This window comes from Mustelus asterias, chromosome 21 (assembly GCF_964213995.1).
Source record: "Mustelus asterias chromosome 21, sMusAst1.hap1.1, whole genome shotgun sequence".
In the NCBI taxonomy this organism is placed as follows: domain Eukaryota; kingdom Metazoa; phylum Chordata; class Chondrichthyes; order Carcharhiniformes; family Triakidae; genus Mustelus; species Mustelus asterias.
The window spans coordinates 29,113,720-29,134,169 of NC_135821.1; the positions used below are offsets into that span (position 1 = coordinate 29,113,720).

Here is a 20,450-nt window from a genome sequence, read left to right on the forward strand (position 1 = left end):
GACAAACTGGAATTGTCCTCCTTTGGGAAGAGCAGGATGGAAAGAGGTGTTCCAATTCATGAAGGGTCTAGTCAGAGTAGATAGAGAGAAATTATTTGCATTGGCAGCAGGATTGAGAAGCAAAGAGGACCAATTTATAGCGATTAGAAAAGAAACAAAGGCAGCATGGGAAAAAGCTGTTTTTAAAAAAAACACACAAGAGTGGTTACAATCTGGAATGCATTGCCTAAAAAGGGAGGTGGATTTGAGTGTGATTCTCAAAAAGAACTGCAGAAGTAAAGTTAACGTTTATTTATTAGTCACAAGTAGGCTTACATTAACACTGCAAGTTACTGTGAAAATCCCCTCGTCGCCACTCCAGCGCCTGTTCGGGTACACTGAGGGAGAATTTAGCATGGCCAATGCACCTAACCCGCACATCTTTGGACTGTGTGAGGAAACTGGAGCACCCGGAGGAAACCCACACAGACACAGGGAGAACGTGCAGACTTCACACACACAGACAGTGACCCAAGCCGGGAATCGAACCTGGGTCCCTGGCGCTGTGGGGCAGCAGTGCTAACCACTGTGCCACTGTGCCATCCTGAAGGAAATGAAGGGAAAGAAATGTAGGACTATGGAGTAAGGGATAGGGAGTACAACTTTTTAAAAAATTTGTTCATGGTATGTGTGCCTCATTGGCTAAGCCAGCTTTTATTGCCCGTCCCTAATTGCCCTTGAGAAGCGGGTGGTGAGCTGCCTTTCCGAACTGTGATGTGGAGATGCCGGTGTTGGACTGGGGTGGGCACAGTAAGAAGTCTCACAATACCAGGTTAAAGTCCAACAGGTTTAATTGGAATCACGAGCTTTTGGAGCGCTGCTCCTTGACTCACCTGATGAAGGAACAACACTCCGAAAGCTCGTGGTTCCAAATAAACCTGTTGGACTTTAAGCTGGTGTTGTGAAACTTCTTGAACTGCTCCAGCCACAGTGCTGTTCGTTTAGTTTTATGAAGCTTATTTAGTACACTTGTGATTACTTGTGATACTTGTGATCACACTGCAATGAAATTACTGTGAAACTTCCCTAGTCACCACACTCTGGCACCTGTTTGGGTACACTGAGGGAGAACTTAGCATGGCCAATACACCTAACCAGCACATCTTTCGGACTGTGAGAGGAAACTGGAATCCCGGAGTTTGGAAGGAAGTTCCTGTATTTTGACCCAGTGATAGTGAAGGAATAAGTCAGGATGGTGCACATTCTCCCCGCGTCTGCATGGGTTTCTTCCGGGTGTTCCGGTTTCCTCCCACAGTCCGGAAGACGTGCTGGTTAGGTGCAGCAGCCTGACATAGCCATACCCTTACAGAATCATACCTTACAGATAATGTCCCAGACACCATGATCACCATCCCTGGGAATGTCCTGTTCCACGAGCAGGACAGACCCAGCAGAGATGATGGTATACAGTTGGACAGACCCAGCAGAGATGATGGTATACAGTTGGACAGACCCAGCAGAGATGATGGTATACAGTTGGACAGACCCAGCAGAGATGATGGTACACAGTTGGACAGACCCAGCAGAGATGATGGTACACAGTTGGACAGACCCAGCAGAGATGATGGTATACAGTTGGACAGACCCAGCAGAGATGATGGTATACAGTTGGACAGACCCAGCAGAGATGATGGTATACAGTTGGACAGACCCAGCAGAGATGATGGTACACAGTTGGACAGACCCAGCAGAGATGATGGTATACAGTTGGACAGACCCAGCAGAGATGATGGTATACAGTTGGACAGACCCAGCAGAGATGATGGTATACAGTTGGACAGACCCAGCAGAGATGATGGTACACAGTTGGACAGACCCAGCAGAGATGATGGTACACAGTTGGACAGACCCAGCAGAGATGATGGTATACAGTTGGGAGGGAGTTGCCCTGGGAGTCCTCAACATTAACTCTGGTCCCCATGAAGGTTTATGACATTATAGAACAATACAGCACAGGAACAGGCTCTCTGGCCCACGATATTGTGCCGAACATGACAGCAAATTAAACTAATCCCTTCTGCCTGCCCTTGGTCCATATCCCTCTATTCCTTGGATATTCATTTGCTTATCTAAAAGCCCCTTAAACATTAGGTCAAGCATGGGCAAGGAAATCACCTGCAGATTACTGCGCACTCTTCTAACCTCCCACCCAGAAATATTGAACACAACTTCACAGGTCTATTCCAGTGTTCATCCTCCACCCACTACCGACACATTCTTCTCTTCCTTTCTCCCTCGTATGTTTATCTTGATTTCACTTAAATGCATCAATGCTGTTCACCTCAAATACTCTGTGTCGTTGCAAGTTCCACATTCTACCCAGACTCTGGGTCGAGATATCGTACTGGATTTATTAGTGACTATCTTATATTTATGGTCCGCTTAGTTTTGGACTCCTCCACAAATAAAACATCTTCTTTCTAATCAAACTGTTTCCTGATAATTCTAACCTCAGTTCTGGTATCATCCTTGCAAATCTTTTATTCCACCTTCTCCAGTGCTTCTGGATCGCTTTTGGAATGTGGAGATCATATTGTGCTTTATGTGCGACCAAACCATGATTCTATACATGTTTTACCTCACATTAGTTCATAGAATCAGACATTAGGCCCTAAGTGGTTCAGCCCACTCTATTCATTCTCGCTCTTTGAAAGTGCTCATTGCCCTGAAATCTTTCCTTTGCAAGTATTTACACAATTCCCTTTTGAAAGTTACTATTGAGTCTGCTTCGACTGCTCTTTCAGACCAGTGTTTGAAGATCAGAACTCACTCCAAAACAAATCAAACTGTGGATATTTATCAAGAATGATGTGCAAGGTGCTTTAGTACTTTTGCTGATGGGGACAATTCAGAGATGCACAATTGTTCCAATGTGGCTTGCTCCTCTAGCGCTGCCCATCCTCTTCTCCAACCCGCTACTTCCCCTCCTCCAGCCGCACCTCTCCCCCTCCTCCAGACTCCCTATGACGTGCCCCCTCCAGCCTCCCTACCCCTTGTCCCTTCCAGCCCCGCCCCTTGCCCCCCTCTCCAGCCCGTCCTCCTCAGCCTTGCCCCTTATCCTCTGTTGGCCATGCCCCTTCCCCAGCCCCTCTCCTCACCTCCCGCAGTGCTGTCATGGTGACGGGGAGCAGAAAGGCTGCAGTTTTCCCCGAGCCGGTATCCGCCGCTGCCAGGATGTCTTTCCCTGCCAGGCCCTGCGGCAGCATCTGCATCTGTACCGGGGTGGGGCTATGGTAGCCCAGCCTTGCCAGGTTTGTGTTCAGGGTGTCGGGTAAGCCACAGTGCTCAAACTCTACGATGGGCTTGATGGCGGGGCCCCGCACAGCGATGCCCAGTTGCTGTTGCAGGGCCTCCACCTGCTCGGTGCTCAGGCTGGAAATGAATGGATGCTCCAGATAGTGGCCAGCCTGGACTAGTGGCTCCACCGGCACCAGATTGTCTGAGGCCCCAGGAGGCCGGGCTTGAGCCTCTGCCGCTGCCTCTAACTGCCGGAGGTGCTTGGCTTTACATTCCAGGCTGCACACATCCGTATCAGTCTGGTCGCAGATATACTCCCCATATCGGCCACACACCGAGCAGGCCGGATCCCCGGGCTCTGGCCAACGTTGCTCCTTGCTCAGCTGCTTCACTGGCTCTTCCGACTCATCTTCCGGACTGTTAACAGCCTCAGGATCTCCCCCGGCCCCCCGGGGCTGCTCGATGTCCCCGGTCCGGAGGTCAACTTTACTTCTCTTGGCAGCTTGGGCCTCGCTTTCTTCAGCTCTTTTCACCTTCAGCGAGCGAGGCACAAACATGGCCATGGCCCGTGTAGAGACAGTGAGACTCTGCAGGTCAATCACCACACTCCGCCGCTGTGAAACATTCACACAGCCAGAAAACGCTCAGGTCACATCTGCAGAGAGAAGGAGAGTTAATGTTTCAGCTCAATGATCCTGCACCATCTCAGTCTTAGCACTGCTGCCTCACAGCGCCAGGGACCCGGGTTTGATTCCGGTTTGTGTCACTCTCTGTGTGGGGTTTGCACGTTCACCCCATGTCTGTGTGGGTTTTCTCCCACAGTCCTAAGATGTGTAGGTCAGGGGGATTACCAGGTAAATGCTTGGGGTTACAGGGATAGGGCAGAGTAGGCTTGGGTAAAGTGCTCTGTCAGAGAGTCAGTGCAGACTCAATGGGCCGAATGGCAGCCTCCTGCGCTGTAGGGATTCTATGATTCTATCCCCGTCACCATCTCATGCTGAAATTTTGTTCAAACTTCCATATTAATATTTTGGAAGTAGCAAAGTGAGATCCAAAACGATGGATGGTTTGCGTGATGGACTGGGCTACGTTCACAACCCTTTGTAGTTTCATGAGATGGGATAAGTGAATCAATTGTCAGTACGGGGATATTTAGGAAACAGTGATCATAGTATCATAAAGTTTAGGTTAGCCATGGAAAAGGACCAAGAGCAATCTCAAGTAATTTAATCATTAGAGGATGGCCAGTGGGGTGAGATCAGATCTGGTCCAGGTATATCAGAAACAAAGAATGACAGATAAAACTAATGGAACAATGGGCTGCCTTTAAAGAGACAGTTCAGGAACAGTAAAGGTACATTATGAGGGAGAAAGGGAGGTAAACTTTGCGTTTATCCTCACACAGAAGAAGATACAGAAAACCTCCCAGAAATGCTAGGTAACCAAAGGACTTGTAATAAAAATACAAATCAGATGTTGGCATTTATCGCAAAGGGAATGGATAGAGGGTTATCGATGAGCCTAGAAGGTAAGGAAATTGTTCAGCGCAACTTGTGGGCCGAAGGGCCTGTTTGTGCTGTAGCTTTTCTATGTTCTATGTTCTAGTATAACAGTAGAGAAATGTTGTTCAACTGTATAGGGTGTTGGTGAGACCACATCTGGATTATTGTGTCCAGTTTTGGTCTCCTTCTTGAGGAAGGATGTGGTGGCATTGGAGGCAGTTCAGAGGGGATTCACCAGATGAAAGGGTTGCCGTGTGAGGAAAGATTAAACAGTTTGGGTTTATACTCACTGGAGTTTAGTAGGATTGATCCCACTCACCTGAAGAAGGGGCTTGCAGCTCCGAAAGCTTGTGTGGCTTTTGCTACCAAATAAACCTGTTGGACTTTAACCTGGTGTTGTTAAACTTCTTACTGTGTTTAGTAGGATGACAGGAGATCTGATCGAGCTACATAAAATTTTAAAAGGGATTGATAAAGTAAAGGTAGACCAAATGTTCCCCTTGTGGGGCAATCTCGAACAAGAGGTCACAGGTATAGGTTGAGAGGCGGTAGCTTTAAAACTGAGAGAAGGAGGAACTACTTCTCACAGAGGTGATAAATTTGTGGAATTCGCTGCCCCATAGCGTGGTGGATTCTGAATCGTTGAATGGTTTCAGAAAGGAGATAAATATACTTCTAATAAAAAAAGGGATAAGGGGATGTGGGGAACAGGTGGGGAGGTGGATTTGAGACCAGGGAGAGATCAGCCATGATCTGATTGAATGGCAGAGGAGGCTCAAAGGGCTGAATTTGCCTTCTTCTGCTCCTAATTCCTATGAAACTGAGAAATTATAGGAAATTAATATTAGCAAAGATGTAGTACATGAAAAGTTAACTGGATTGAAGGATGATAAATCCCCTGGACCAGATCAGCTTCATCCCAGAGTGTGGAAGGAGGTGGCTTTCGACATTGTGGATATCTTTGAAAATTCTATATAGATTCTGGAAAGTAGCAAATGTAAATCCACTATTTAAGAAGAGAGGAAGAGGGAGAGTGGAGAACTACAGACATATTAGTCTGACATCAGTGGTAGGGAAAATGTTAGAATCTATTATAAAGGATGTGATAACTGGACGATGAGAAATGGTAAGTTTGGGTGGAATCAGTCTGGGGTTATGAAAGGAAAATCATGTTTGACAAGCTTGGGAGTTTTTTGAGGATGTTACTTTTAGTACTTATAAAGGAGAACCAGTGAACATGGTGTACCTGTACTTGGATTTTCAAAAGGCTTTTGACAAGGTCCCACGCAGGAGATTAGTAAATAAAATTAGGGCACATGGGATTGGGTTATATATACTAGTATGGATTGAGGGTTTTTTAAAATTCATTTATGGGATATAGGCATTGCTGACGAGGCCAGCATTCAGACTGGATGAACCGTATCTGAGGATATGGGGGAAGGCTGGGGGAAGTAAGAGAGAAAATTGTCTAAGTACAGGCCATATTCTTCTGAACTTCTTTAGATTGAAGGATGCTACCAGGTGAGTGGGAAGCAGGGTGAAAGCTGTCAGGGCTTTGGCTCACAGGGCTTAGGCAGAAAGGGCGAGGCAAGGTAAGTTATTTTTATCCAAACCTATATAGGATAAGGTTAACTATGAATGATAGGCCAGTTCGGTGCTTCCGGTGTGGGATGTGGGAGTTCCTGGAAACACCTAGCCTCCCGGAGGACCACATTTGCGCCAGGTGCGTGGAACTGCAGCTCCTGAAGGACCGCGTCACGGAACTGGAGCTGCAGATTGCTGACCTTGGTCTAGTCAGAGAGAATGAGAGAATAATTGACATGAGTTATAGGGAACTAGTTACACCGGGGCATCGGGAGGAAGACACGTGGGTCACAGTTAGGAGGAGTAAAGGTCAGAAGGGTAATGTACCAGAGAGTACTCCAGTGGCTGTCTCTCATAATAGGAAGGGCTCGGCGACAGGTGTGAGAGGGGAGGGGAGTGAGCAATTAGTGGTGGGGTCACCTGCGGTTGTCCCACTCCAAAACAAGTATATTATTTTGGATAGTGTGGAGGAGGATGACTCTCCAGGGGTAAGCCACAGTGACCAGGTCACTGGCACAGAGTCAGGCTCTGTGGCCCGGAAAGGAAAGAGAGGGATTAGGAGAGCAATAGTGGTGGGGGATGCGTCGGTTAGAGGCACGGACAGGCGATTCTGTGGGTGCGAACGGGACTCCAGGATGGTAGTCTGCCTACCTGGTGCTGGGGTAATGGATGTCACCGAGCGGATAGGAGGCATCCTAAAAGGGGAAGATAAAGAAACGGATGTCATTGTACACATTGGTGCAAATGACGTAGATAGGAAGATCAGGGGGATCCTACGAGAGCAATTCAGGGAGTTGGGAAATAGACTAAAAAGTAGGGCCTCCAGGGTGGCCACCTCTGGGCTGCTCCCAATGCCTCGTGCCAGTGAGGCTAAGAATAGGGAGTTAGTACAATTGAATGCTTGGCTAAAGGACTGGTCCAGGAGGGAGGGCTTCATTTTCCTAGATCAATGGGAAGTTTTCAGGAGAGGATGGCACCTGTACAAGAAGGACGGGTCACAACTAAGTTGGAAGGGCACGAATATCCTGGCTGGGAGTTTTGCTAGTGCAGTTCGGGGGGGTTTAAACTAGTATGGCAGGGGGGTGGGGATCAAAATATTACGTCTACAAGTGTAGAGGCTGGGGACGAGCTTGGGGCTGGGACAAGGCTGGCAAAGAAGAAGAGCACTCTGGAGGAGGATGACCTCACTGGGCCTGGAGGTCTGGAGTGCTTATACTTCAATGCAAGGAGTGTAGCAGGTAAGACAGATAAACTTAGGGCCTTAATGCTCACGAGGAATTTGGATGTGGTTGCGGTGACAGAGACTTGGTTGAAAGAGGGACAGGACTGGCAGCTGAATATTCCGGGGTACAAGTGTTTTAGGCGAGACAGAGGAGGGGCCAAAAGAGGTGGGGGAGTAGCAGTATTAGTTGGAGAGTATATTACAGCGGTGCAGAGGGAGGACAATTCAGAGGGGTCGTGTAACGAGTCACTCTGGGTGGAGCTTAGAAACAGGAAGGGCGCAGTCACTATGTTGGGGGTATACTACAAGCCCCCCAACAGCCCAAGGGAAGTGGAAGAACGGATATGTCAGGAGATACTGGATAGGTGCAGGAAAAATAGGGTTGTTGTAGTGGGAGACTTCAATTTCCCTGGTATAGACTGGAAATCGCTGAGAGCTGGGACTCTGAATGGGGAGGAATTTGTAAAATGCGTACAGGAGGGTTCTTTGGAACAATATGTAGATAGCCCGACTAGAGAGGGGGCTATACTGGACCTAGTACTGGGGAATGAGATCGGTCAGGTCTTCAAAGTTTCGGTAGGGGAACATGTGGCAAATAGTGACCACAATTCTGTTAGCTTTAGGACAGTGATGGAAAAGGATGAGTGGTGTCCCAAGGGTAAGGTGTTGGATTGGGGGAAGGCTAACTTTAGTGGGATTAGGCAGAAATTGGCAGCTCTTGATTAGGAGAGGCTGTTTGAGGGTAAATCCACATCTGGCATGTGGGAGTCTTTTAAGGAACAGTTGTTAGGGCTGCAGGACAGGCATGTGCCTGTAAAAAAGAAGGATAGGAAGGGTAGGATTCGAGAACCGTGGATAACCAGGGAAATTGAGGGACTGGTCAAAAAGAAAAGAGAGGCGTATGTTAGGTCCAGGCAGCTAAAAACGGAGGGAGCTCTAGAGGAGTACAAAGAAAGTAGGAAAGAACTCAAACGGGGAATTAGAAGGGCAAAAAGGGGTCACGAAATGTCCTTGGCAGACAGGATTAAGGAGAATCCCAAGGCATTTTATTCATACGTTAGGAACAAAAGGGTTGTCAGGGAAAAAAATCGGACCTCTCAGGGACAAAAGTGGGGAATTATGCTTGGAGCCCAAAGAAGTAGGGGAGATCCTAAATGAATACTTTGCGTCGGTATTCACAAAGGAGAGGGATGTGTTGACTGGGAGTGTCTCGGAGGGGAGTGTTGAACCGTTGGAGAAAATCTCCATTACAAGGGAGGAAGTGTTAGGTTTGTTAGAGAATATAAAGACTGACAAATCCCCAGGGCCTGATGGAATCTATCCAAGGCTGCTCAGGGAGACAAGAGATGACATCGCTGGGCCTCTGACGCAAATCTTTGTCTCGTCACTGGACACAGGTGAGGTCCCAGAGGACTGGAGGATAGCTAATGTGGTCCTGTTATTTAAGAAGGGTAGGAAGGATAACCCGGGTAATTATAGGTCGGTGAGCTTGACGTCCGTGGTCGGGAAGTTGTTGGAGAAGATTCTTAGAGATAGGATGTATGCGCATTTAGAAAGGAATTAGCTCATTAACGATAGTCAGCATGGTTTTGTGAGAGGGAGGTCATGCCTCACTAACCTGGTGGAGTTTTTTGAAGAAGTGACCAGAATGGTTGACGAGGGAAGGGCCGTGGATGTCGTCTATATGGACTTTAGTAAAGCGTTTGACAAAGTCCCTCATGGTAGGCTGGTGAAAAAGGTTGGATCTCATGGGATAAAGGGGGAGTTGGCTAGATGGGTGGAGAACTGGCTTGGTCACAGAAGACAGAGGGTGGTAGTGGAAGGGTATTTTTCCGGCTGGATGCCTGTGACTAGTGGTGTTCCGCAGGGCTCTGTATTGGGACCTCTGCTCTTTGTGATTTATATAAACGATCTGGAAGAAGGTGTAACTGGGGTGGTCAGTAAGTTTGCGGACGACACAAAATTGGCAGGACTTGCAGATAGTGAGGAGCATTGTCAGAAGCTACAGAAGGATATAGATAGGCTGGAAATTTGGGCAAAGAAATGGCAGATGGAGTTCAATCCTGATAAATGCGAAGTGATGCATTTTGGTAGAAATAATGTAGGGAGGAGCTATACGATAAATGACAGAACCATAAAGGGTGTAGATACGCAGAGGGACCTGGGTGTACAAGTCTACAGATCCTTGAAGGTGACGTCACAGGTGGAGAAGGTGGTGAAGAAGGCAAATGACATGCTTGCCTTTATAGGACGGGGCATAGAGTATAAAAGTTGGGATCTGATGTTGCAGATGTATAGAACGTTGGTTCGGCCGCATTTGGAATACTGCACCCAGTTCTGGTCACCACACTACCAGAAGGACGTGGAGGCTTTGGAGAGAGTACAGAGGAGGTTTACCAGGATGTTGCCTGGTATGGAGGGGCTTGGTTATGAGGAGAGATTGGGTAAACTAGGGTTGTTCTCTCTGGAAAGACGGAGGATGAGGGGAGACTTAATAGAGGTGTATAAAATTATGAAAGGCATAGATAGGGTGAACAGTGGGAAGCTTTTCCCCAGGTCGGTGGTGACGTTCACGAGGGGTCATAGGTTCAAGGTGAAGCGGGGGAGGTTTAACACAGATATCAGAAGGACATATTTTACACAGAGGGTGGTGGGGGCCTGGAATGCGCTGCCAGGCAAGGTGGTGGAGGCGGACACACTGGGAACGTTTAAGACTTATCTAGATAGCCATATGAACGGAGTGGGAATGGAGGGATACAAAAGAATGGTCTAGTTTGGACCAGGGAGCGGCATGGGCTTGGAGGGCCGAAGGGCCTGTTCCTGTGCTGTATTGTTCTTTGTAGGACTAGAGAATTATAAATAGTCACTAGATCGTGCAGAACTTGAGTATCGCTGATAGAGACGTGGCATTGAAGCCACGTCATCAGGACTGACGTAAAATGCAAAATTTGAAAGGATGTACTGATTCATACCGTTTGAGGAAAAGATACTGGTTGGTTGGCAAGTCAATTCTGATTGGTCACGGTGTTGGGGAACGGAGCAGAAAACATTTGTCCCCCAAACTTTTGTTTAATTCAAAAGAGAACAATCCCAAGTGTGCTCGGAATTACACCATTATCACGCGGCTCACTTACGCTTGTTAGAAGCTGAGGAATTAAATTTATATTTTGCTTCAGTCTTCACAAAGGAAGAACAAAGAGCAATACAGCACAGGAACAGGCCCTTCGGCCCTCCAAGCCCGCGCCGCTCCCTGGTCCAAACTAGACCATTCTTTTGTATCCCTCCATTCCCACTCAGTTCATGTGGCTATCTAGATAAGTCTTAAACGTTCCCAGTGTGTCCGCCTCCACCACCTTGCCCGGCAGCGCATTCCAGGCCCCCACCACCCTCTGTGTAAAGTACGTCCTTCTGATATCCGTGTTAAACCTCCCCCCCCTCACCTTGAATCTATGACCCCTCGTGAACGTCACCACCGACCTGGGAAAAAGCTTCCCACCGTTCACCCTATCTATGCCTTTCATAATTTTATACACCTCTATTAAGTCTCCCCTCATCCTCCGTCTTTCCAGTGAGAACAACCCCAGTTTACCCAATCTCTCCTCATAACTAAGCCCTTCCATACCAGGCAACATCCTGGTAAATCTCCTCTGCACTCTCTCTAAAGCCTCCACGTCCTTCTGGTAGTGTGGCGACCAGAAGATATGAATAATGTACCAGAAGTGCTGAGAGAAACATGTTTCATTGAGGAGCTGAAGGAAATCAGCATTAGTAGAGAAATAGTTTTAGGGAAATTGATGGGATTGAAGGTGGATAAATCTCCAGCTCCTGGTAACCTGCATCCCAGAGTACTTAAGGAAGTGGCCCTCGAAATAGTAGATCCATTGGTGGTTATTTTCCAAAATTCTTTGGACTCTGGAATAGTTTCTACAGATTGAAGGGTGGTTAATGTAAGCCCGCTATTCAAAAAGGGAGGTAGAGAGAAAACAGGGAACGATAGACCAGTGAGTCTAATGTCGGTACTGGGGAAGTTGCTAGAGTCTATTATCAAGGATTTCATAACTCAGCATTTGGAAGGCAGCGGTATAATCAGACAAAGTCAGCATGGATTTACAAAAGGGAAATCATGCTTGACAAATCTATTGGAATTTTTTGAGGATGTAACCAGTAGAGTTGACCGAGGAGAACCAGTGGATGTGGTTTATTCAGACTTTCAGAAGACTTTTGACAAGGTCTCACATAACTGCGGCACGGTGGCACAGTGGTTAGCACTGCAGCCTCACAGCACCAGGGACCCGGGTTCGATCCCCAGCTTGGGTCACTGTCTGTGGAATTTGCACGTTCTCCCCGTGTCTGCGTGGGTTTCCTCCAGGTGCTCCTGTTTCCTCCCAGTTCTGAAAGATGTGCTGGTTAGGTGCATTGACCCGAACAGGTGCCGGATTGTGGCGACTAGGGGATTTTCACAGTAACTTGATTGCAGTGTTAATGTAAGCCTTACTTGTGACTAATAAATAAACCTTTACTTTACTTTAACAGACTATTATGTAAAGTTAAAGCACATGGGATTGCAAGTAATGTCTTAAGATGGATAGAAAGCTGGTTAGCAGATAGAAGCAAAGAGTTGGCTAGGACCCCAACTGTTCACATCATATATTAATGATTTGGAAGAGGGAACTAAATGTATTATCTCCAAATTTGCAGATGATACAAAGTTGGGGGGGGGGGGGGGGAGGGTGAGCTGTGTGGAGGATGCAGAGATGCTTCAGCGTGATTGGGACAGGCTGTGTGTGTGGGCATCTGCATGGCAAATGCAGTATAATGTGGATAAATGTGAGGTTATCCACTTTGGTAGCAATAATAGGAAGACAGATTATTACTTGAATGGGTGTAAATTGAGAGACTTTGGAGTTCTTGTGCTTCAGTCGCTGAAAGTAAGCGTGCAGGTACAGCAGGCAGTAAAGAAAGCAAATGATATGTTGGCCTTCATAGTGAGAGGATGAGTATAGTGATAGGGCTGTTTTACTGCAATTGTATAGGGCGTTGGTGAGGCCACATCTGGAGTATCGTGTGTAGTTTAGGTGTCCTTATCTGAGGAAAGATGTCCTTGCTATAGAAGGAGTACAGCGAAGGTTTACCAGGCTGATTCCTGGGATGGCAGGTCTGTCATATGAGAGACTAAATCAGTTAGCATTATATTCACTGGAGTTTAGAAGAGTGAGAAGGGATCTCACAGAAACTTATAAAATTCTAACAGGGTTAGACAGGGTAGATTCAGAAAGAATGTTCCCGATGGTGGGGGAGTCCAGAACTAGGGGTCAAAGTTTGAGGATAAGGGGTAAACCTTTTAGAACTGAGGTGAGGAGAAATTTCTTCACCCAGAGGGTGGTGAATGTGTGGAATTCACTACCACAGAAAGTAGTTGAGACCAAAACGTTGTCTGATTTCAAGAAAAAATTAGATATAGCTCTAGGGGCTAAAGGGATCAAGGGATATGGGGGGGGGGAAGGAGGGATCAAGGGATATGGGGGGGGGGAAGGAGGGATCAGGATATTGAATTCGATGATCAGCCACGATCAAAATGAATGGCGGAGCTGGCTCGAAGGGCCCAATAGCCTCCTCCTACTTCTAGTTTCTATGTTACAATAATAAATCAAATCCAAAAGGAATGCGGATGAAATCCCGAGTCAGTGATTGGCGGTCAAATTAGCGACTAAACAAAGCGGGTAGTCGTAAAGACAAGAGAAAGACCGACATCTATCCAGTATGCGTCTCAGTCTGTAGGGGAACATTCCCTCCCCCCCCCCTCCCAAAAACAGAAAATGCTGGAAAATCTCAGCAGGTCTGACAGCATCTGTGGAGAGAGAATAGAGCCAACGTTTCGAGTCTGGATGACTCTTCATCAGAGTTCATAGAAAATCATAGAAATCATAGAAACCTTACAGTACAGAAAGAGGCCATTCGGCCCATCGAGTCTGCACCGACCACAATCCCACCCAGGCCCTACCCCCATATCCCTATATATTTACCCACTAATCCCTCTAACCTACACATCTCAGGACACTAGGGGCAATTTTTAGCATGGCCAATCAACCTAACCCGCACATCTTTGGACTGTGGGCGGAAACCGGAGCACCCGGAGGAAACCCACGCAGACACGAGGAGAATGTGCAAACTCCACACAGACAGTGACCCAAGCCGGGAGGCAGGACCCTGGAGCTGTGAAGCAGCAGTGCTAACCATTGTGCTACCGTTGGTTTTCCAGCAGTTTCTGTTTTTGTTTCAGATGCCAGCATCCTCAAGCATTTTGCTTTTAATTTCCTCCAGTCCCTCACCGACCCCGGCCTCCAGTTCCTTCCCAGTCACCGTCCACTTTCCGCAGCCACACTCACATATTTGCCTCCGGACGCCTTCCACAAGTCCGGAAAACCGAGCACCAGCGGGCGCAAGGGGGAACGTTGAGCGCCTCGATTTGTTTCGCCCGTCACCAATTGAGTGTGGCTCTCCTTCAGGCAATGTGGTGCGACTTGGAATGGGGTCCGGAGGCAACTCGGCATCTGAGAGAGAGAGGCGCAGCGGAAAAAACCGAGGTGTCACACATTTTCACTGGAAAGTGTGCAAGGAGATAAATGATCCGGGTGGGAATCGCATTAAAAAAAATGTACAATCGAAGACGGCATGTAGAAACAAAGGCAATGACCTGATATGGTTATTCGAATTAGCTTTGATGGATTTTAGCAGGGATCGGAGTTTATCCCGGAAAAACAGAACTGAACTACAACTCCCAGCGGTCCCTGCGCGTATTGCGCAGGCGCATCAAGCAGATACAAGATGGCGGCGGCTCTGTCCAGGGCGCTGAAGCTCCCAGGTAGGTGGGCAGCAATCAGCTGTCAACATGTCAACACTAACATGGCATCTCTGTTCAACCCATTGCATTAAATGTTTACCTCACCTTCAACATTCTACCCCAGCATACAGATTTATTTACCTTTCCACTCCTTTGACCTGCCTTTATTTTTATGTTATATATTTGAAACACAAAATGCTGGGTTGATTTGATTTATTTTTGTTATAAGTATTAGTATGCAGTGAAAAGTATTGATTCTTGCGTGCTGTACAGGCAAAGCATAGAGAAGGAAATGGGAGAGTGCAGAATGTAGTGTTACAGTCATAGCTAGGGTGCAGAGAAAGATCAACTGAATGCGAGGTAGGTCCATTCAAAAGTCTGATGGCAGCAGGGAAGAAGCTGTTCTTGGTACGTGATCTCAGACTTTTGTATCTTTTTCCCAACAGAAGAAGGTGGAAGAACCAGAACTAGAGGGCACAGCCTCAAAATAAAGGGGGGTCAGTTTAGGACAGAGTTGAGGAGGAACTTCTTCTCTCAGAGGGTGGTGAATCTCTGGAATTCTCTGCCCACTGAAGTGGTGGAGGCTACCTCGTTGAATATGTTTAAGTCACGGATAGATGGATTTCTGATCGTTAGGGGAATTAAGGGTTATGGGGAGCAGGCGGGTAAGTGGAACTGATTCACTTCAGATCAGCCATGATCTTATTGAACGGCGGGCAGGCTCGAGGGGCTAGATGGTCTACTCCTGCTCCTATTCCTTATGTTCTTATGTTCTTATTAAGAGAGAATGTCCAGGGTGCTCAATTATGCTGGCTGCTTCTGAGGCAGCAGGAAGTGTAGACAGAGTCAATGGATGGGAGGCTGGTTTGCGTGTTGGATTGGGCTACATTTACGACCTTTTGTAGTTTCTTGCGGTCTTTGGCAGAGCAGGAGCCATACCAAGCTGTGACACAACCAGAAAGGATGTTTTCTACGGTGCATCTGTAAAAGCTGGTGAGAGTCATAGCTGACATGCCAAATTTCCTTAGTCTTCTGAGAAAGTAGAGGCATTGGTGGGCTTTCTTAACCATAGTGTCGGCATGCAGGGACCAGGACAGGTTGTTGGTGATCTGGACATCTAAAAACTTGAAGCTTTCGACCATTTCTACTTCATCCCCGTTGATGTAGACAGGGACATGTTCTCCACTATGCTTCAACAATCTCCTTTGTTTTGTTGACATTGAGGGAGCGATTATTGTCGTCGCATCAGTTCACCAGATTCTCATTCCTGTCTCGTCATTGTTTGAGGTCTGACCCACTATGTGGTGTCGTCAGCAAACTTGAAAGTTGAGTTGGAGGGGAATTTGGCCATAGAGTCATAGGTGTATACGGAGTATAGTAAGGGGCTGAGAACACAGCCTTGTGGGGCACCGGTGTTGAGGGTGATTGTGGAGGAGGTATTGTTGCCTATCCTTATTGATTATGGTCTGTGAGTTAGAAAGTTCAGGATCCAGCCGCAGAGGGAGGTGCCGAGCCCCAGGCCATGGAGTTTCGAGATGGGTTTTGTCAGAATAATGGTGCTGAAGGCTGAGCTGTCGTCAGTAAATAGGAGTCTGACATAGATGTCCTTGTTATCTAGGTGTTCCAGGGTTGAGTGCAGGGCCAGGGAGATGGCATCTGCTGTGGATCTGTTGCGGTGGTAGGCGAACTGTAGTGGATCCAGGCAGTCCGGGAGGTGGGAATTTATTCATGCCACGACTAACCTTTTGAAGCACTTCATAATGATGGATGTCAGAGCCACCGGATGATAGTCATTAAGGCACGCTGCTTGGCTTTTCTTAGGTACTGGATGATGGTCATCTTCTTGAAGCAGATAGGGACCTTAGATTGTTGTAAAGAGAGGTTGAAGATGTCTGTGAATACCCCCGCCAGCTGCTCCACGCAGGATCTGAGTGCACGTCCGGGTGCCCCAATTGCTTTCCATGGATTGACCTCTGAGAAGGCTGCTCTGACAGCTGCAATGGTGACCTCAAACACAGGTTCATTCGAGGTTTCCTGGGCGGGGGGCGTGCCCTTGCTTATTTCTTGCACAAAACGGGCGTAGAATGCATTGAGCTCATCAGTGAGTGGTGTGTTGGAGCCGGCGATTTTACATGCCTTCATCTTGTAGTCTGTTATGTCTTGCAGACCATGCCATAGTCGGCGGGGGGGTCCATGTGGCTAGCCTGGGACTCTAGCTTGGTCTGGTACTGTCTTTTGGCATCTTTGATGGATCTCCTTAGATCATATCTGGCTTTCTTGTATAGTCATGATGTGGAGATGCCGGCGTTGGACTGGGGTAAACACAATAAGAGTTTTAACAACACCAGGTTAAAGTCCAACAGGTTTATTTGGTAGCAAATTTGGTAGCAAACATTTGCTACCAAATAAACCTGTTGGACTTTAACCTTGTGTTGTTAAAACTCTTACTGTGTTTTCTTGTATAGGTCAGGGTCACCTGACTTGAACACCTCAGACCTAGACTTCAGCAAGCAGTGACTATCCCTGTTCATCCATGGGTTCTGATTGATATTTTGCGTGGTAAACCACTGTTCAGCTTATTGCCTGTGTGTGTGTGTGTGTGTGTGTGTGTGTGTGTATGTGTGTGTGTGACATGCCTGGGTATGCCCCTGCCGGCTCTGCCTGAGACTCCTCCCCCCCCGGTCCAGGTATAAAGGTGACTGCTCCCAACCCCCCTGCCTCAGTCGCTGGACCAGTTCATTAGCATGGGTGTGCTCCAAGTCTTTTGCGAATAAAAGCCTATTTGTTCTTGCATACAAGCTAGTCTTTGCTTGATTGATGGTGCATCAATTTTATTCGCAAAATGTTTTGGGATGGAGCAGATACTAAAACCCGATAGATTAGAATTGGATCCTCAAGCCGTAGGAGCCTCTAAAAGCTTTGATCACTGGCTGCAATGTTTCGAAACTTTCCTCACAGCCTCCGTCGTCCGGACCGAAACCGACAAGCTACACGTGCTTCACGCCCGGGTAAGCGATCAAGTATTCTCGATGATTAGAGACGCTGAAACTTACGAGGATGTGATCGAACTTTTAAAAGGCCAGTACAACAAACAGACTAATGTAATCTGCGCCAGACATCTTCTGGCTACTCGCAGACAACAGCCAGGAGAATCGGGCGACCAATTCCTGCGTGCGTTGCGAGCACTTGGCAGGGCCTGCAATTGCAAGGCCGTAACAGCCGCCCAAAACACTGAGGACTTAATCAGAGATGCCTATGTCACGGGTATCAGGTCAAACTATATCCGACAACGACTGCTGGAACAGGGTGGGCTGGATCTACAAAAGACTGTAGTGCTTGCCGACTCGTTAGAGGTGGCCTTCCCTAATCTCGAGGCCTACACCCCCGACCACGAGGGCGCATCGTGGACGCCGCAGTCGCCGCCACCTCTGTACTCGGGAGGGCCGCAGGCCTACGCCACGCCACGTCCCACCAATGACCCGGCAGTCTCTGGAGGCCCGAAGTGCTACTTCTGCGGCCTGGGGAAGCACCCCCGACAACGCTGCCCGGCGAAGGATGCGATCTGCTCCGGGTGTAGAAAGAAGGGCCATTACGCGAAGGTATGCAGGGCAAAGTTGACCTCCAAGCCCAGTAGCGCCGCGTGTGAGCCACGGGGGCCGCCATCTTGGGCGCCGGTAGCCGCGTGTGAGCCGTGCGGGCCACCATCTTGGATGCCTTCAGCCGCGTGTGAGCCGTGTGGGCCGCCATCTTGGAGGCCGTCAGCTGCGTCGCAAAATCCAACGGTGGCTTCGGTTACGCTGGACCAATCCAGGCCTCACCAACCCGCCAGGTCCATGATGGACATCGAGGTAAACAGTCGCACTACAAACTGTTTATTTGACTGTGGGAGTACGGAGAGCTTTATCCACCCTAACACAGTGAGTCGCTACGCCCTTTCAGTACTGCCAGTGAAGCAAACGATCTCCATGGCTTCAAAGTCCCACTCGGTGGATGTCCTCGGGTACTGTGTGGCGACCCTGACTGTACGGGGCACAGTGTACAAAAACTTCAGGCTCCTCGTGCTACCACAACTCTGCGCTGCCGTACTCCTGGGGCTAGATTTCCTGTGTCACCTTAAGAGCGTCACCATGGAGTATAATGGGCCTTTTCCCCCGCTCTCTGTTTGCAATCAGCAGTTTTTAGATCGCCCACCAAGCACCACCTGCAGCCTCTCGACCCTTAAAGTCGCCCCTCCCTCACTGTTTGAAAATCTCACCCCCGACTGCAAGCCCATCGCCACCAAGAGCAGACGGTACAGTGCTGGAGACAGGGCTTTTATCAGGTCCGAAGTACAATGGCTCCTAGGGGAGGGGATCATTGAGGCCAGTACCAGCCCCTGGGGAGTCCAAGTAGTAGTTGTTAAGACTGGTGAGAAACATCGCATGGTCATTGACTACAGTCAGACCATTAACCACTACACGCAGCTGGACACGTACCCCCTCCCCCGCATATCTGACATGGTTGATCAGATTGCGCAATATCGGGTGTTCTCCACCATCGACTTAAAATCTGCATACCACCAGCCCCCTATCCGCCCGGAAGACCGCCAATATACTGCCTTCGAGGCGGATGACCGCCTCTATCACTTCCTTAGGGTCCCCTTCGCGTCACCAACGGGGTCTAGGTTTTCCAGCGTGAGATGGACCGAATGGTAGACCAGAACGGGCTGCGGGCCACCTTCCCGTACCTGGATAACATCACCATCTGTGGCCATGATCAGCAGGACCATGACGCCAACCTCCACACATTCCTCCACACCGCCACACTCCTAAATCTGACCTATAATAAGGAGAAGTACGTATTCCGCACACGCCGCCTCGCCATCCTTGGTTGTGTTGTGGAAAACGGGGTCATCGGTCCCGATCCCGACCGCATGCGTCCCCTCCTGGAACTTCCCCTCCCCACCAGCCTCAAAGCACTGAGGAGATGCCTGGGCTTCTTCTCGTATTACGCCCAGTGGGTCCCCAATTATGCGGATAAAGCCCGTCCGCTCATCAAATCCACCTCTTTTCCCCTGACGGCAGAGGCCTGCCTGGCTTTTGACCGCATCAAAGTCGACATTGCGAAGGCCACGATGCACACTGTAGACGAATCCGTCCCGTTCCAGGCAGAGAGCGATGCGTCTGACTTTGCCCTAGCCGCCACCCTTAACCAGGCGGGCAGACCCGTGGCCGCCTTCTCACGAACCCTCCAAGGCCCTGAAATGCGACACTCCTCTGTCGAGGAGGCCCAATCCATAGTGGAAGCTGTACGGCACTGGCGCCACTACTTAGCTGGTAAACGATTCACCCTACTCACGGACCAACGGTCAGTTGCATTCATGTTTAACAACACGCAGCGGGGCAAGATCAAAAATGATAAAATATTGAGGTGGAGAATCGAGCTTTCCACCTACAATTACGACATCTTATACCGGCCCGGGAAGCTCAATGAGCCCCCAGATGCCCTGTCCCGGGGAATATGTGCCAGCGCACAAATAGACCAATTGCAGACTCTCCACAACGACCTCTGCCACCTGGGAGTCACCAGGTTTTTTCACTTCATTAAAGCCCGTAACCTGCCCTACTCCATTGAGGAAGTCAGGTCTATAACCAGACACTGCCAGGTCTGCGCAGAGTGCAAGCTGCACTTCTATCGGCCAGACAGAGCACACCTCATAAAGGCCACCCGCCCTTTCGAATGCCTAAGCGTCGACTTCAAAGGCCTCCGCCCCTCTTCTGACCGCAACATATACTTCCTTAACGTCATTGACGAATATTCACGTTTCCCCTTCGCTATTCCCCGCCCGGATATGACCACGGCCACGGTCGTCAGGGCCCAGCACAGCCTTTTCACCCTGTTTGGTTTCCCTAGCTATATCCATAGCGACCGGGGATCCTCCTTTATGAGTGATGAGCTGCGACAGTACCTGATCTCCAAAGGCATCGCCTCGAGTAGGACCACCAGCTACAACCCCAAGGGGAATGGACAGGTAGAGAGGGAGAAC

General features: G+C 48.7%; 2 protein-coding genes across 10 annotated transcripts in view; one reads left to right on the forward strand and one right to left on the reverse strand.

The window, feature by feature from the left end:
- Nucleotides 1–14,061, reverse strand: part of ddx59 (DEAD (Asp-Glu-Ala-Asp) box polypeptide 59) — a 37,230-nt gene extending 23,169 nt beyond the window's left edge. For 2 of the 7 annotated variants that reach the window (XM_078237648.1, XM_078237643.1), the window contains exons 1-2: nt 13,971–14,061; nt 3,138–3,931 (exon numbers count right to left, since the gene is read on the reverse strand). In XM_078237648.1, coding sequence (XP_078093774.1) covers nt 3,138–3,839 — 702 coding nt within the window. In that variant the 5' untranslated portion in view covers nt 3,840–3,931; nt 13,971–14,061. Of the gene's footprint in view, nt 1–3,137; nt 3,932–7,013; nt 7,053–13,818 lie in introns of those variants that run through there. The other 5 variants (XM_078237650.1, XM_078237644.1, XM_078237645.1 and 2 more) reach the window with 4 other exon arrangements.
- Nucleotides 14,062–14,214: 153 nt separating this feature from the next.
- The window catches only part of fam234b (family with sequence similarity 234 member B), a 78,214-nt gene continuing 71,978 nt past the window's right edge, over nt 14,215–20,450 (forward strand). The window contains exon 1 of one of the 3 annotated variants that reach the window (XM_078237651.1): nt 14,215–14,446. In XM_078237651.1, the coding sequence (XP_078093777.1) occupies nt 14,410–14,446 (37 nt within the window). In that variant the 5' untranslated portion in view covers nt 14,215–14,409. Of the gene's footprint in view, nt 14,447–17,527; nt 18,025–20,450 lie in introns of those variants that run through there. The other 2 variants (XM_078237652.1, XM_078237653.1) reach the window with 2 other exon arrangements.